At 41.4% G+C, this 17,497-nt stretch overlaps 1 protein-coding gene across 5 annotated transcripts in view; it reads left to right on the top strand.

Annotated features, from left to right (window-relative positions):
• The window catches only part of tnrc18 (trinucleotide repeat containing 18), a 71,157-nt gene that overhangs the window by 42,061 nt on the left and 11,599 nt on the right, over positions 1 to 17,497 (top strand). The window contains exons 10-22 of one of the 5 annotated variants that reach the window (XM_082167568.1): positions 179 to 605; positions 1,307 to 2,269; positions 2,726 to 2,877; positions 3,103 to 3,236; positions 3,357 to 3,512; positions 3,597 to 3,774; positions 4,039 to 4,411; positions 5,088 to 5,348; positions 8,685 to 8,921; positions 9,652 to 10,055; positions 10,446 to 10,574; positions 11,928 to 12,069; positions 13,083 to 13,200. In XM_082167568.1, the coding sequence (XP_082023694.1) occupies positions 179 to 605; positions 1,307 to 2,269; positions 2,726 to 2,877; positions 3,103 to 3,236; positions 3,357 to 3,512; positions 3,597 to 3,774; positions 4,039 to 4,411; positions 5,088 to 5,348; positions 8,685 to 8,921; positions 9,652 to 10,055; positions 10,446 to 10,574; positions 11,928 to 12,069; positions 13,083 to 13,200 (3,674 nt within the window). Of the gene's footprint in view, positions 1 to 178; positions 606 to 1,303; positions 2,270 to 2,725; positions 2,878 to 3,102; positions 3,237 to 3,356; positions 3,513 to 3,596; positions 3,775 to 4,038; positions 4,412 to 5,087; positions 5,349 to 8,684; positions 8,922 to 9,651; positions 10,056 to 10,445; positions 10,575 to 11,924; positions 12,070 to 13,082; positions 13,201 to 17,497 lie in introns of all 5 variants that reach the window. The other 4 variants (XM_082167566.1, XM_082167567.1, XM_082167565.1 and 1 more) reach the window with 4 other exon arrangements.

Below are 17,497 nucleotides of genomic sequence, written 5' to 3'. Positions count from 1 at the left end.
ATATTCGTGGGAAGACTCTCCTGTATTTTCCATTTTGTAGTCCTTAAGGTCTATTTGCACCAACTCTGAATGTTCAGCATGGAAAACAGGCATAAAACCAAATGCATAAATAATGCCTTCCAATCAAGTTCATAATAGAATTCAGATTTTTTTATTAATACATTTTTTTCTGGTGCAGGAGAGATTAAATGCAAGTCACTCTAGGACTGATTTGGACGAAAAACCAGACAAGAGAGGAGCTGAAGGGGCCAAATCCAGTCTCTCGGGCATCCCCACTCAAGTCCTGCACTCACGCAAGCCTCCTCCACGCTCTCCAACCCCCTCCACCTCGTATAGAAAAGCCCTGACGCCGCTGCCCGTCCCACCGTTGCCTTCACCTGTCACTGCACTGAAGTCTGAGGAGAGACCCAAAGTGGAGAAGTCCCTCCCTCAACAGCCCTACTCCCATCCATCATCTCCTGTCCCTCATTCAGTCAGCCCCGTTTCGGCATCGCCTCTTCCTACATCCCCCATCCAGACCAAAGAGGAATCTGTGGAAGTGCCTGAGAAAGAACCACTCAGTCTACTGAAGCAAACTTCTACTCCGTTCCCATCCATGTACCATGGTAAGTGGGAAGGTCCGCTTTCACTAATGAAATGTCCACGATTGAGCTTGCTTAATTTGTCAAAATTGCAACAACTATGAATTTGCTTGATCATATGGAGTAATTATTGTTTATTTGCATATTGCACAATAAATGAGAAGGAAACTAAACAAAATGAAAGGAAAGCGTTTTAATAATGTAAGGCCATTAATCTCCATATTGCTATTTTTAAGGAAATATGTTTGGGAGGGGACCGAGTATACTCACAGGACAGCAATCAAATGCAGTGCGCTATTCTTCATGTCAGAATGTGCAGGGTAGTGCAGTCTTAATGAGTAGTCTGCAAATATCTCCACATATGGGATTACCAGCTGTCTCTTCACTGGAATAGAGACTTATGACAGCAGCCCTTTTGTACCTGTATCCCCTGGCGGTTTCCCTTTAAAAATGTTCAATGCTCAGGATAAATAGATTTTCTGCTCATGGTGCATTCTGAATGTATGAGTATGCATGAGCGTGTTGGCCTATGTGTATATAAGGGCTTTTGGGATGCTTGTGCTGGGGCCATTTGGTTCATGAAAGTTTCATAAAGCCCCTGTGCCGAAGAACATGTGGGGTTATTAATCACTTTGTCACTCTGTCGCAGGGAACTAAAGGCTTTCTAGTCTTTGCATAAGCACTCCTAGTCCCTCAAATTGTTCTCTCTTCTGTTTCTTCAGCAGAAATTCCTCCTGGCTACCCATACCAATCGATAACAGCACCGTTTGGCAGCCATTACCCCTACCTCCTCCAGCCAGCCGCTGCCGCAGATGCTGACGGCCTGGCACCAGATGTGCCATTGCCGGCTGAGACATCCGAGCACTTGGCGACCACCGCAGATGTCAAACCCCAGCACTTGTGTTCTCCAGTGGTCGTGGAGTCACTTCAGGCATCCAGAGAGAAAGAGTCCATGGATGAGGGCAGCACTGTGTTAAAAAAAGAGCCAAACCTGGACGACAACAAAGACGTCCTGAGCCAGGACAGCCTGAGGCTTGCACCCATAACCACCCAAGACCCTAGAACCCCCACAGAGGCTGAGGCCGGCCCTAGAGCCACAGCCACACCATTGCCAGAGGATGAACCAGACCAGGGAGATGGGGAGGCTGTCAAAATGGAAGCTGCCACCTCAAGCCATCCAGGGCTGTATGAGACAGATACTGAAAGAACGACCAGAGCAGAAACTGCAGAGGACTCAATTGGTCTGGTAGACCAAGTTTACAAATCTTCATCAAGTTACACTGACACACACCTTGTGGCTTGTGACATCCAGCCAGCAAAACCACCCTCCGGTCTCTCTGATAGTTTGAACCCAGTAGACCTTAGAGATCCTGTCCCTGACGCTCCACACCTGGAATCCAAACTTGACAATCTTTTCCTGCCTAACAGCAGCCCTCCTCACCTTCAGCCCTCTTCCGTACCGGTGGCCATCCTCCCTGAAGACCCCATGGCAGGCATGTTCGCCCTGGTCACGGCCAGCGAGCTTCCGCAGGCCGGAGCAGTGTCCATCCTGGCAGATGCGTGTACCTCTAGGTCTGAGCTCTGCAAGGGCGTCAGTCCCCTAGAGTCCACTGCTCTGGAAGGCATGGCCCTGCTTAGTCAGATGGCAGAGCTGGAGATGCAGAGGCAACCCAGAGATGACACACAGGGTGAGTCTGATTTCAGAGAGAGGAACGGTAATCTGAAGGATGTGGGACCTGATGTAGCATGCTCTAACAGTTCAAATGGAAGTGGTGATTAGGGAGGAAGGTTTGCTCACTGTAGTGTGCTGTAAAGTAAAATGTGCTGAAACAAGCTCAGGACTTGTTTCAGATCTAGTGAGTATATTCAGGAATTGTTTCAGATCTATTGAGTATATTCAGAATTTGCTGGAGTGATGAACAGTGTGCCAGTGCTGTTCATCTATGAATCTTTTAGAGTAAATACGTTTGTTTAAAGTATAAATAAATGCATCTATCTGGTATTTTGGATGTATCTGTATGTCAAATGCGTTATTGCACTGACACAAGAAACACCCATATACTGATGTATTGGAGAATGCGGGGCTGTCCCATGCTCCCTAGAGGTAATTAATGTTGGTATCGATCGTGTGTTTGTGTGTGCAGCTGTAATACTCTGTGGACTGGAGAGTCTACTGGAAGCTGGCAGGCAGGTTCTTCTGGAGGCCATCGAGTGTCAGCCTCAGATTATCATCCGCCTCCCCCGAGAGCTCAACCCTAATAAGAAATACAGCTGGAGACAGAAGAAAGATGAACCTGTATGCTTGCCTATTTATGACTTCTTTTCTTCTCCCTCTTAAACCAGTGCTCAAGAAGTTAAGATTTCTGTTATCAGAATGGTAATTCTAGGATGTTTGTCCAGCCTCTTTACACTCAGATGCATGTGCACTTGATTTCAGCCAGATGTCCATAGCCAGTGTTAACAGCTGCTGAGAGATCTATAGAAGTTAAACCACAGATGCTAATCTTGTTCTTGCTCTTAGATGTTCTCCAAATCCTCTTTGGAGGGAATGGACACTGTAGAAGTGGACTACCGTGTGAGACTCGCTGAGCTGCAGCAGCGCTACAAAGACAAGCAACGAGATCTTGTCAAACTGCAGAGACGGAGAGACAAAGAGTGAGTCTCTCAATTAGCATTAAATCCCTTAACATCACTTTATTAAGACCAGTAATGCCAATCTACCTCACTTAATCCTACTAACAATCAAACAATTTATGATCCCTGTGTGATTCACAGAGAGAAACGTCAGCAGCAGCAACAACAACAACAGATCCAGCAGCAGGAGAGGAACAGAAGTTTAGCCCGCAGGGGCCCGGGGCGTCCCCGAAAGAGGAAACATGCCCTGTGTGCATTGTCTCCACCTCTCAGCAAGCTGGATTCGAAGTGTGCAAAGTGAGTGTGTAGCTCAGGCACCGATAAGGCCCAGCTGTGCTCACCACAGCCTGCCCTGCAGCTGAACGCTCTGTTGTTTTGCAGGTTGGGCAGAAGCGTGCTGTACTCAGAGGACTCTGAGAGTGGGGAGGTGCTGAGGAAGCGCTTTCGGGCATCTAACAGAGATGAGGAGGAGGAGGAGGAAGATAGCAGTGCGTTGAGATTGAAGAAGAAAAAAAAGAGCTGGGGCGAGCAGGAGGCATCTTCAAGCTACTCTCATGAGGTCTGTCTGTATTATACTGGAGTTGAACAAAAGCCCATAAATATCTGAAAATGTGAGTTTTTGTTAAACAAACATGTTCCAGTTGGAGCCATGGTGCAATGGTAAGTGCACATGCTCCAAACATGTTGAACCCACATCACTCGTATGTGCAGCACAGCTCAAGTCTTGCTTGCAGCGTGTCTGATCCCATTCCTGCTCTTTCTTTCAGTTCCCTGTCCTATTTGTTTAATAATATACATTCAATGCTTTTATCTCTTTGAACAGGCACCTAAAATGGTCGTAAAGAAAAGCCGAGTGAGCGAGCAGGAGCAGTTGGCATCCAAACTCGACAAGGCCTTGTCTCTCACTAAGCTCAGTAAACTCAGCAAGTCCTCTTGTAAGTTCATAGAGGGTTCCTCAGGGAAGTCCAGGGTTAGCTCTGGAAGCAGAGTCCCCATGCTCACCGATTTAGACATGAGAGTCAAGATGGGAAAATCCAGCCTGTCAAAAGATCTCAGCACCTTTCACAAGTCTTCCAAAGGAGGTAAAAGCAAAATGGCTGCCAAAACGAAGCCTTCAGATCCATGCCTTAAGGGAAAAGGCCAGCGAAAAGCACCTTATTCTCCAATGAGGTCAGAAATCAGCAGCTTTTCTAACAGTAAGTCATGCTTTTTGTTATGACAGTATTTATCACAATATAGGAATTTTTGTTGTGTAAAAATAACAGAAAGCTGTCTTGATATCAAGACATGCATTTATTTGATCAAAAATAGGATACAAATATTTAATATTTTAATAATTTTAAACTTTAATTTATTCCTGTAATAGTAAAGCCTTCAGAAATCAGTCTAATATGCTGATTTGCTGCTCAAGAAACAATTTCTTCTTATTATTGATGTTAAAAACAGTTGTGTTGCTTAACATTTTTGTGGAAAAGGTCATACAATTTTTTCCCCCCCAGGATTCTCTGATGAATAGAAAGTTCAAAAGAACAGCATTTATTTGAAATGGATTTTTTTTTGTAACGTATGTCTTTTGTTGTCACTTTTTTGCTTTTTATTGTTGTTTAATTAAAGGGTTAGTTCACATCAGAGTTATATTAAAATGTATCCTGGCTCTTCAAAGCTTTATAATGGGAGTAAAAAGTAACTTTAAAGCTCTTTAATGTGTCCTTGCAGAATAAGTATTAATAAAAAAAATACTGACCCCAAACTTTGGATTTGTATTGCAGTGTAGTGCATCATGGATTTAAGTATAATTGTTTTAAATCAGTTTTTAGTTCATCATGCTTTTGGTCCTCCATCCTGAGTGAAGTGTTTTGTGATTTGTGCCAGACACGGATTCAGAAGAGGAAGATTCCCTGAAGGATGGCTGGCCTCCCAGCTCCTTGTTGGGGAGAACAGTGTCACGTCCACAGCTCCCCGGCCTGTGCAGCACTCCAACCAAGAAAAAGCGCTCATCGTCCAAGAGAGCCTCTTCATCTTTGTCTTCATCACTCAAGTCCAAGCAGGCGGCCAAAGAGAGGAAACATAAGCACTTTGCTTTATTGCTACAGGAGGCAGGAGTCAGCTCCTCTGAGGACTCATTTGACCAAGGTTAATAAAGCATACCTCACTATGCACAAAATCGAGATGGCAGCTGCTCGGTTTTAGCTTTTTTATTTTTGGTCTGTCTTGTATTTTTAACCATGACTATCGGTCATGGTGAAAATGTTTCATTGCATCAGAATTTGCTACCTCACATCCTGTATATAATTTAATCGGCTCTTGTTAGAGTCCCTTTTAAATGGTTACTTTTATAGGAATGTCTTGCCATTGTGCATTAAAATGTGTGTGGCTGTGTGGAAAGTGTTCTTTATTGTATTGCAGTTTGGTACCCAAGCTTTATTAAACATGCTGATTTCATTTTTACTGAAAGTAAAGAAACGCAGTGTTCTCTGTCTCTTTCGCTACATCTCCTGCTGTAGAGTGTTAGATTGCAACGCTCCACACTCCTGATTTCCTCTGTTGTTCAAATATCCCTTTCATTAGTGAAGAGCTGTCACAAGGAGATCTCTGCATAAATTCAGCGCTCCTGAGCAGTGCTGATGAGATTCGTTAGGCCAAATGACTTTGAGAAGCATAACTAACTTGTTAGGTTCTCCCAAGAGATCAGATTTTTAACAGATGAGAAAATGCTTAATTGATATTAGACAGATGTTGGATAATGTTTATCTGCATTTACGATATTGTATACATTATCGTTCTGCTTGGTGCCATAAACCAAAGTGAAACTAATGGCAGTAGAGCGTACTACCATTATAACAAAGTTTTAGTCACTAAATCAACATGTACACAACCAGAATTTGTAGAACTTTAAAGCATAAATCTTGAACCATTCCAGCAATGTTTTTTTAACTATGACGAGTGAACAGGCAATGCATTGTGGGATATTTGAAAAATAGGGAGATCCCTGATTTACTAAAAAAAAAACAAAAAAAAAACAATGAATAACCTAGCTTCTCCAGACTGCTCGCTCTCTCCCTGCAGCTGCTTGGCCACCCCTCCACCTCTGACCCCTTCTCCTACACATGATGCTTTTGAATGTCTATCGGTCTGTCCATTTGCTTGTCCTGCCGCAACAAAATAAGAAGCAAAGGGCTTGGCTGGGAGTAGGGCAGCCAGCTGTTCAGCGTGAGGTCACTATCCATGTCACCTGAGCCTTGAGCATTGTTCTGTAAGTAGGCCACCATCCTCTTTTGCTGTGACTTCTCCATAATTTTTACTAATTTGTGCTTACACTGTTACAGAACCAAAAAGCAAACAAAAAAGACTGGATAACAGATTTAGGTGTTGAAAATGCCTTTTTAACATGCTCACCTCCTGTTACATGACCTCAAGCCATGGTTATGTTTGTATTTGGTAGGAAAAGTGTTTTTATTTAAATTTTTGATAAAGTTCAGGATAATCTTCTCCCTCCTCATTTTCCTTCTTGGCCATATTAATATTATTTTGTTCGTATTAATAATTTAAGGTCTTCTACAGCTGCTGTTTGTTTATATATTTGCCATTGTTGCACAATACATAACTGAGTAATATTTCTCGTTGATGTTGAAACCAGTTATAATTAAGATTTTGTTAGTTTCTATATATAAGATTTACTTATTCATTTGATTTATTTTTTCTTAATGAAGACAGTCTATTCATTTTTTTTAAATTATTTACTGCTAAGGAAGTAAGAGGATTGAATTGAAAGAGAAGAACATAACCATGGCTGAAGTGGTGGATGGTCTGAGTTGCGTCCAGGCCAGACTGAGTCTCAGGAGCCATGGAGGACTGTCCTCACAGAGCCTGCTTTGTTGTTCTTCAGCTTCTTCCTGTACACATCCTTTGCTTGCTGTCAGTCCATGTAATACATGCTTCAGGTCTTAACGCTGTGGCATCTTTAAAGTTATGTTCACAACATAACCAATTGAAGTCCTTGTCTGCTACACAGTCCTTGTCTTTAACAAACTCACCTCTGGCTTTGGCTACTCACAACTGCACTCAAACATCCTGTGTGTCTGTTTACATCAAACTTGTTCCTCACCCTCCAGAGAATGGGAGAAAATGGGGTGTTGCTTAAAGTGGGTACCTACTGTCTTATAGTTAGTCCTTGAGAGGTTTATTTTTTATTTTTATCAGTTTAGACAAGCTCCGAGCTGAAGAGACTTTTAATAATTGATGACTTTCTTAGTCAGGGATTCTGCCAGCAACCTTAACTTTCTGCAGCGCTTGTGGCTTATTCTATTCCCTTTTTTCCTTCAGTGATTCAGCTCATTCAGCACATTGGGCAAGGCCACTTTACTGGCTTCTCTTATTTGGTTTGGGCTTTTGCATTCCCTGCCCCTCTCAATTTGGAGCGAGCCAGCAGCCATGCTGATTTTAAATCCTGCCCTAAAGCTCTGAAGGTTTGAAAGCTACGCTTGCGAGATCCTGCCTACCCAGCTTAGTATTTGCTGCCCGCATGAAACTAGGCTTTGTCCCCCACCAGTAATCTTATGTAGCAGTGGGTGGGCTGCAGTATTTGAGCAAGAACACATTAATCTAGAGAAAGTCTGCTTCTGCGGTGCTAGATTACAGTGGATACGTAAAAGTGAGAAAACACTACAGCTGGCAGAATGATTGATTAGGGCTAGTCATTTAGAATTCATCGCTATGCCCATCGAATTCAATGGGTTTATTGTTCTATGGAGATAGCTAGTTGGGAAAATGGTATTTAGATGTTGGATATTTTTTTTATTTAATTGCATGGGATTGAGGTTTTAGTTTTAACAAGGTATGGTTGAAAGTAGTAGTTCACCCAAAAATGAAATGTAATCATTTACTCACCCTCATGTCTTTCCAAACCTGAGTAGATGACAGAATTTTCATTTTTGGGTGAACTATCGCTGATTCTGGGCTCTTCAACTCCAGTCCTGGAGGGCCAGTGTCCTGCAGACTTAAGAAACAATCCCAAATTTAACCCTCCTGTCTGTACACTCTTTAAAATAAAGGCTCTTTATTGGCATCTGTGGTTCCATGTTGAAACCTTAACATCCATGGAACCTCCACAGCACAAAAGGTTATTTATATTATTCAAATGTTCTTCACACTAAGAATTTTTTTTTTTTTTTTTTTTTTAAACTGTTCACTGAAAGGTTATTTGGTGATCCCAAAAGTGTTCCTCTGTGGCATCACTATGAAAATACCTTTGTTTTAAGAGTGTAATTTAGTTGTCAAGTAGTTCTGAACGCCTTTATTAGTTTGTTTGGGGTTAAAGCTTAACTCAATAGGACACTGGTCCTCCAAGACTGGAATTGAAGAGCCCTGCTTTAAGTAATGGGTCGTGTCACAGGCTTCATTTTCATTCATTTCTGAACCTTATATATTTTGTCAAACATCCTAAATGATTTGTCTTCCCATTGTTAACAGAGTATTTCACCGAGCGGGATGATTATGAGGATGACGAGGATGAAGATGGGTATGATTATGAGCTTGATGAAAGTGACGGCCTGTGTTCGTCATCTGTAGAAGAGAGTGGGCTGGGTCTTCTGGCCCGCTTTGCCGCCAGCGCTATCCCAAGCCCCATTGTCACCAATCCGCTCTCCATCGTCCAACTGGAGGCTAAACAGAAAGCCAAGAAAAAAGAGGAACGGCAGAGTCTACTGGGTAAGGAAGTGCTCTTCCAGAATGGATTGCATCTTTTTCTACACTCTTAGACTCCTCTTTTATCTCTCTGTGACATCAGCTGCTTTTCCAAGTCCGCTGGGACTTAAATTCCCTGGTGACAAGGTGATGCATTGTTATTGGCTGTCTTTTGTTGAGCTGTGTCGTGCATGTGCATCGGCGAGTGAGGGAATTGAAAGGTGCTGGCAGATGAAAACACATTGTGCTTGGAGCATTCACTCAGTAGGGGTGTTATTCAATATAGACACCCATCAGTTGAGCCCCACCTTGAGAATGGAGTGTCATTATCCCCTAGCCGCGTTTGTGTTTGTGTGTTTGCTGCGCCGCTTGCACTCACTGAGAATGTGATGCTGACAGGCCTTGCTTTGATGAGGTTGGGCTGTGATCCTGAGCGGGTACCCAGCAGAGCACACGACAGGCCTGCCAGCGGAGACCAACAGCCCCCTTCATTAACTATTCCAAGGCCCTGCAACAATGTTCAGACTTAATTCTGCTCCCACATCTGGCCCTGTTTATTTCTTACATGTGCACATTATATTGTCGTTCTTTGTTGGCAAATGAGTTGACCACATGTAGATGGTTTAAATTATTGCAGATGGCCTAGTATTTACATTACTGTTGTGTTTTTCATAAAAGACGCTTTGCGTTTGTGCAAGTGCATTTCGTTTGCATGCCTTATTAATAACCGAAGGTTGTATCTTCTGGATTGTAGGTACAGAGTTCGAGTTTACAGATTCGGAGAGCGATGTTAAGATGAGAAAGAAGTTTCCGTCACTGTTGCACGGCAAACGGTCAGCTCCTGAGCTCCCTCTCTTGCCGCCCGCGAGCGTCAGGCGTGACGACTCCAGCCCCAGCAAGCGTGGACGCAAACCGAAGAAACCCAAGTCTCCGCGGGAGTTCAGTTTCGACCTTACCGTCGACGGGAGCGAAGACGAACAGTGGACACGGCGGAGGAGTGAACGCATCTTCCTCCATGATGCTGCCCAAGCCACCCCCATCTCCCCGTCTGGCAAAACTCCTCTTCCACTCACTCCCAAACCTGCCCGTGGCCCCAAAGCGTCTCCGCAAAGCCCCAAAGAGCTGACCAAAGCCAAGGAGGTGAAAGACCCCAACAAGGTAAGCCCTTGTTTTATTGATGTAGATTGAGTCCTCTGTGCCAGCCCCAATGAAACAGTGAGGGCGCTTGATACCAGCTGGTGTCCTGCTACATTTGTCGGACAAGAAAGCCTCCCGCTGTGAGTGTCATGTTGTTGGACAAGAAAGGATGGCTGCCGCTTGCCAGGCTACAATTACCAGCCATCACCGTTCCTCACTCCGAATCCTCTATTGTTTTTTTTATAGTGTTCAATACATGACTGCCTATTAATGTTTACTTGTCTATCCAATGTTGTTGAATGGCTCTAATGTCTGGGAGGACTGAGCCCGTTTGTGTCATGCATTTGTATGAGGCTTTTCACTCTTGTCCATGCTGATGGTTTGGCTTTGTATCTGGTGTGAATGTTTCAGAAGAAGAGGATTAAGGAGACCCCCTTGTGTCTGCCCCCACCCCAGCTCTCCAGCACACCCTCGGAAAGTGCCGGAGCTCTGCCTGTCAGCCCAGGCCGCAAGAGCAAGGTGAAGGCCAAATCCAGAGAGGTAACCTAACTCAGCTGACATTGCAGTGCTAATTAGTGATGAATTGGCCAATATTTTACAATATTCTGGCTGATGAACAGAAATTATATTTACCCCTTGAGCAAATTCCAAGATCTATCAACATCCATCAACTGGGATAGTAATTTTTTTAATTGTTTATTAAATATCATTAATAAAAAGCAAGTGTTCAATACATTTTTATTTAAACTCATAAAATTATATTTTGTAGCAAGTATGGTATTATAGCAATCTTGTGCCTAAATTGATTAAAAAAATATATCATATTAACCCTCAAAAGTTTGGGGTCAGTATATATATTTTTTAATAGAGAAATTACTTTTATTCAGCAAGGATTCATTAAATGGATCAAAAGTGTCTGTAAAGGCATTAATGTTATTTAAAATAGAAATATTTTGATAGATGCTTTTATTTTAAACTTTCTATTCAAAGAATCCTGGAATTTTTTTTTTTATTGGTTTCCACAAAATGATTATATAATGATAAAATGATAATACTAATCAAATGTTTCTTGAGCAGCAAATCAGCATATTAGAATGATTTCTGAAGGATCGTGTGACACTGAAGACTGGAGTAATTTAAATAAAAGTATTTTAAATTCAAAAAAATTCTGACCAACCCCAAACTTTTATATATTAAATTTACTTCCATTTTTAGCATGCTACATAATAAATATTTGAAACAGACCTAGTGTTGAGCAGCCATTTTGTGCTACACTGTGACTCTAAGGAGAAACACCGAAAGGGATTAGAATAATTTTACCTGGCAGGCTCAAGGCCTGTTGGGAGAAGCCTTGCATTTAAATGAGCTGCCCCTTCCTGCTCCCCTGTCCCATTCTGTATGGGCCTGCTCTCAGTACCCACCATGACCGAAGGGAGGGAGGTGAGGGGGAGAGAGAAAAGGGGAGAGCGCAATAGAGCAGCAAGCCTAATTAGACTGCACACTCAGCGGGAAAGAAGTGAAATTAACCAAACGACATCTCGCTCCATCCATTTCTCCGCCCCTTATGCACAATTTATTTTTTCTTCTCAAGATAAATCTCCACTGCATTTTAAAACTCTCCACCGCTGCTGTTTTGTCATTGTATGTATAAATCATGTTATAATGCACAGTGCAGAAGCTCTGGAACTCCTCTGGGTATTTGCCCCATTCGAAATCAAGAAATCCTACATCTCGCGAGCCGAGCTTGTCAGTCATCTAAATAGGTTTTACTGAATCAATTCTCTAGGAAGCACATGGGTCTCATCTTTAGAACTGAACCAACTATGGCTCAGTGTTCAATATTTCATATTGTCACTGGAATTGGGGCAAAATGTGCTTGAATTCCCCCAGCAGGCTCGAGGGAAGGGCGGTGCTGTCAGTAAACTGATGGAAAGTATGGCTGCTGATGAGGACTTTGAGCCCAACCAGGACAGCAGCTTCTCCGAGGACGAGAATCCCCCTGTGAGCGCTCAGCCCGAAAGACCCTGCACCCCCGGTGAGACTCTTTTCTCATTCCCTCTTGTCATCAAGGCCGTGGAGCTCTTTTCCTTCATTACCTCCCCATTTATAATTGCTGTTTAATGACTAAACCAGACTTCATTTTCTTGGCCATGCATGCAATTAAAAGTGAATGTCTTTTGAATGACGTGAGGGAGAGATCATTTCACAGCATATCTTATCTTAATCCAGCATTAAAAATCAGAAAATTGATTCGGCCTGATTGCATTCATACGTTAATGGGACGAGCTGAGAGGTATTGCACGCATTAGCTCCGTTTCAAAACCTTGTGAGCTGCTTGCTACCTACACTGACAGCATCGTAACCGTCATGAAACCTCATAAATGACAGATTTTGAAGGTTCTACGCAGAACAGCACACATAGACTAGGGGGAAAAATGGACAGGGCATCTCTGCTTCCTTCCACTGTAGAAAGATGAAGCCAAAATATTGGCTTTATTATGTAGATTAGATTATGTAGTTTGGAACCCGAGTCTTCACAGTTGTGGAGCCGCAACTTCAAGGTCCAGCCCACACAATCTTTGGACAAAATTTTTTTTGAAGTGTAATTGGATTTTTTTGTTTGGCTTGCATCCCTTTCGATTACATGGAGAGGGCGGGGTTTATGACCTATACTGCAGCCGTGTGTTCTGGTATTGCCTTCATCGAGATACGAAGTACATTTATAATTGACATTCATTTCATTCACCATATTTTTTTTACTGATCTGGTCGGATTAACTTCTCCACGATTAACATATGAAGTTGTCTTAGAATTTGGCTATAATTGGGTATCTTGGAAAGCAGCATAATTAAGCTAACCTGTGGGAACCGTTTTCACATTAAAATGCTGAATCCATAAGCAGCTCCCTGTCTTTTGGAACACAGCTATTTTCTCTAACATTTGCAGCTTTAAGGTGGCGATGAGAATTCTCATGTTATTTAGGAGCACAAGTTTCGACATGTCTCTTTCTAACACTGCTTATCTCCCTCTGTTCTGTTTTTCACCAAGCCCCTCGGAACTGTGTCATCAACAAAGATGAACTGCAGGATGGATTACGGGTCCTCATCCCAATGGATGACAAACTCCTGTATGCCGGCCACGTCAGCACGGTTCACTCTCCTGACATGTAAGAGACCGCCAGCCGGAAATGTTTTCATTCTCTTTTTACCCTCTGCTGTGTATTCAATAGGGCTGGGTATTGACACAAATTTCACGATTCGATTTTGATTCACAAGCTTTTGATTCGATATTTATTATTTTGGATATATTTCAGGTACAGTGCATGGCAAATTGTCTCAAGAAAAAAAAAAACTCAACTAATGCTGTAAACTATACACGGGGGAGTCAGTTGGTACTACATTACTATAATATTAAAGGTTAAAATTAATTGATTTGTATATAAACACTTAATACACTCAAGGAAGTCTATTTCTACTCCAATTCATGTTTGGAATATAAATATTAAATGGTGGCTGTCAACTTGATGGATTTATTCAAACATGCATTAAATATTGAAGAACATTAAAAATTATAATGAATATATAAAGAATCAAAAAATTATAATGAATTTGTAATAGTGCATATATTTAGCAAAATGCTTCTCTTGAATAATTTTTCTCTAGCTGTCTAACGAGTAATGGTCACTGAATATGGTTTTTCTGAGGCAAATGTGACGTTACGTGACATTGTTTACAAGCTGTTTTATTGACGTCTTTCCATGGTTGAAACTGATTGATACATGATACATACCTTCAGATGTTCATTCATGTTTATTTGTTGCTGTAACTGGTATTATAACGGAGGAGATGATCAGTTTGCGTGCACTCCGCGTTGCCGCTGCTTTTAAACTGAGGCGCTACAGCAGCGATCTGTCACACCACATTAAACAGCGCCAATACTGTTTATATTTTGAAAATGGACAGAATTTTAAATGAGACTTTGTTTCATATCAAAAGTAACAATGCACAAAGCTTATTGCGATTTATTGGATGGGAGGAGCACTACAATGTTCAATTTAAGAATCGGTATCGGTTCATAAAAACGAGAATCTAATAAAATCGAGAGATCAATTTTTTTTATTTTTTTTTACCCAGCACTAGTCTTCCATATTGTTTGCCTAATTAAGAATCACTATAGGATGCAATATCTTGGTTTCTGTAAAAATAATCAAATATATAAATTGCAGCCAAGACTCCTATTTACCTGAGTGGGGAAATACTGAAATCTCTAACTACTTGCCAAATTCACATTTAAATTATGTATTTGAAATGAGCAATAAAATTGGACAAACTCTGTCCATTAATGTTTCTTGTGCTCAAATCATTTAAAAAGCGTGCATTTCATATTGGTAAAGCCAATGCTCATGTGCAGTCATAAGCGAACGTTTTAGGACATTGACTATTTCTATGAAAACTGGTGTGCAGTGATGTAGTAATTTTACTGATTGGCTTTTATTTGGAAAGCTGGATTTTTTCTGCCTTATTGCGTGTTGCGATTTCTCCCGTTTATAGTAACTAGTGAACCACCTTGGTATATGAATGAGGGTACTCTTCTGTAGACCCAATAAGTTAGTGTGAGGTGTTCATTAACATTTTTTTTTTTTAAATTGACAAATTCATTGTAACATTCTCAATTTTGATCTCACAGTAAAGGTATCTAGGTAAAATGATCTAGATTCCGACCTGCCTAAATCTGATTTGATGCATTAAAGATCAAAAGTATTTGTTTTTTATTGTATGAAAATACATTACAAAGACAAAAATCCTGTGTTCATTTAATTGCATAATTCTCAGTGCTTTATGGGAGGAGAGTTGTCTAGTTTTGCTCTGAATCAAATGTAATGTTTTGATTAATCTCAGAGCTGGTTGGTTTAGTTCAAGGCTTAGAACCAAGGTCGCTAAAAAAGTTGGCTGTCTTTCCTACGCTCTATTTAACTGTAGCTCCCTGGCCATTTACAGATTATTTTTACCGAACTGTTTACTTGAGCCACTTAGTGTTACTGCGAGTGAAATATTGCCAAGTTTTTCCCATTGTAAGGTCCATTTCAGAGTTCTCCATGGAAAAATTTGGAAGTGAAACATTTTGTTTTCGGTCAGGAAACAGAAGGGGTGTGAAGTGTCTTGAGGGAGGCGATGACAGAAATGGGCAGTTTTGTTTGGTCTTTGTATGCTTTCTGTAGTCTCCCATGGCCTATTATCCACTTGGATGAACAAGTTTTAGTCTATTGAAGGGCGAGAGAGTTCCTCTCAAAGTCATCCCTATAAAGAATAATCTAATTTAGTGAAAAATGTCAAACTGGTGCAGCATCTGTTAGGGGGATCTTTAATGAGAGGGGCTCTGTTGCATTTCTGCCCTCTGTGAAATGTTGTCTTCCATTTTAGTTTCATTAGAGCGGCGGCCCACGGTTGCTCAATGAATGTGTTTAGCATTCAGCACAGAATCGCATCTTCCTCTTATCAGTCCGAGAGCGAGGAGCAGCCATCCTTCAAACTCCCATCACAGTCCTTCTCCCAAATTCCTGCGGCCTGAGAGCCAGAGGTCAGTCAGCATGCTCAAAATCTGGATGCTAGTTCCGGTTTAATTCTAAACGTGTATTCCTAAATTAAGGGAGCAGAAAGGTGGTGCTTTATCTGTTAATTTGCAGCACATTTGCGTGGCATAATGAGATACGTTTGTCATATTTTGGCAGTGGAATATCTCTCCCTCAGTTGCTCGCTCTGCATGTGCCTCTCGTACTAAAAATAGCCCGTTCCAGCCAAGGAAAGGAAGGTGCCTTTGTGCAGGACTGTGTTACCGCAGCTCTTCAAAGCGGGTAGTTCAGTGTGACGGTGAGAACTGGTTGCGAGAGGATTTAATATGACGAGAGCAGGCGTTAGTGCGGAGGGCTTGACTGCAACAGATCGCTTGTTGTCCACCCTGCCCTCTGGAAATGTAATTCTGTGATGGCTTGTGCTACAACACCACCTTTAACGCATCCAGAGATTGAAAATCCGTGCTTGGGCACTCAAATGTTTGCATACCGCCAGCGACACCGCTGCCTCGCCTGTCTTCATTAATTGAGCCCCGTTGTGGAGAGCCTGGACTTCTGCAGACATGAACATACTTGCTGTCTATGAGAGCAGGCTGGTTAATTGTGCAGTCAATAACTCACACAGCCGGTGTCGAATTGGAACTGAAATCTAGGGTAAGGAAAAGTGTCTGTTCTCAGCCTGAGCCTCGGCTTTCATGAAGCCTGTGTGTTCTGCTCAGAAAAGTCCTTTGGCAAAGCCATTGTCACACTTTCCGACGTGAAGACCATGCTAATGGCACTGGCCCATTATTTATGGGTAATGGAAAACTAATTGAAGCTTTCACTCCATCCTTCGCTGGCTCGCCATTTTTTTGTGCCTTTAATTATGCTTTAGAGATGTGGTTCTATGTAAAGAAGGGGAAATGTTGGGGGGGGGGGGGTTTCCCAACTAAACTTCCCTCTGTCTTACTGCTCCAATAAAGATTTCTGAATGCCATCATGTCGTCTCAAAGCGAAACATAATATTGGAGAATTGCAACTACAAAAAAAAAAAAAAAAAAAATCCTTTACTTCAGATGCAAAATAACTTAAGATATTAAATATTGCTTTCTGGGGAAAAAATCTAAATATAAGTGAGTTTGTGCTTAAAACAAGAAAAATATCTGTCACTGAGGTGAGAAAAATACACTTAATTTAAAAGGAAAACAGCTTTTTTGTTCTTTACCCCTTACAATATTGTATCTTTTTTTTTTTTTTGCATAAACTCTCTTCAGTAAACAAGACTTAATATCTTAAGTCATTTTGCATCTCAAGTAAATGTATCTTGATTTAAGAATGTTTATATATTTGTACTGGAAAACAAGACCGAAATACTGAGAAGGAATTTTTTTCTTCTTTTTTTTTGTGGTCTACTCCTTTCTTTTGAGTGGTTTTTACCAATGACATGTAAACAGTCATTTTTAAACCTCCTCCAGTATTTCAACCGAACAGCATAAAAGGAAGCATTTATTTATATGAAGTGATGTTTTGCAGAGTGTGTGTGAATCATCAAGGACACTTTCAAGATATTCAACAGCAAAATAAACCCACGCAGGGTGACTTGGACAAGGCTACTTCCAAAATAAATCAATAGATGTGAAAAATTTATCTGAGCTGAAATTATTTTTATTATGTGAGAAGAAAGAGACTGTGGAGTAATAAAAGACAGCTATTTAGTAAATTAGTTGTGTTTTTTTTGTGGTCATTATACCAAAATATGCAGAATGCGGAGTGACCAGTCGAAATCAAGTATTTCCCAAAGGACATTTTTATTACAATGAAATAAAATTACTCCATACTGACCTTTACTACCAAATACCTTCCCTTCCTCTTAACAGACAAAAACAAATTTTAGGGTGACCCTTCCCATGTCCCA

Source organism: Leuciscus leuciscus (genome assembly GCF_965113295.1).
Source record: "Leuciscus leuciscus genome assembly, chromosome: 1".
In the NCBI taxonomy this organism is placed as follows: domain Eukaryota; kingdom Metazoa; phylum Chordata; class Actinopteri; order Cypriniformes; family Leuciscidae; genus Leuciscus; species Leuciscus leuciscus.
This window is presented reverse-complemented; position numbering and strand designations above follow the sequence as displayed.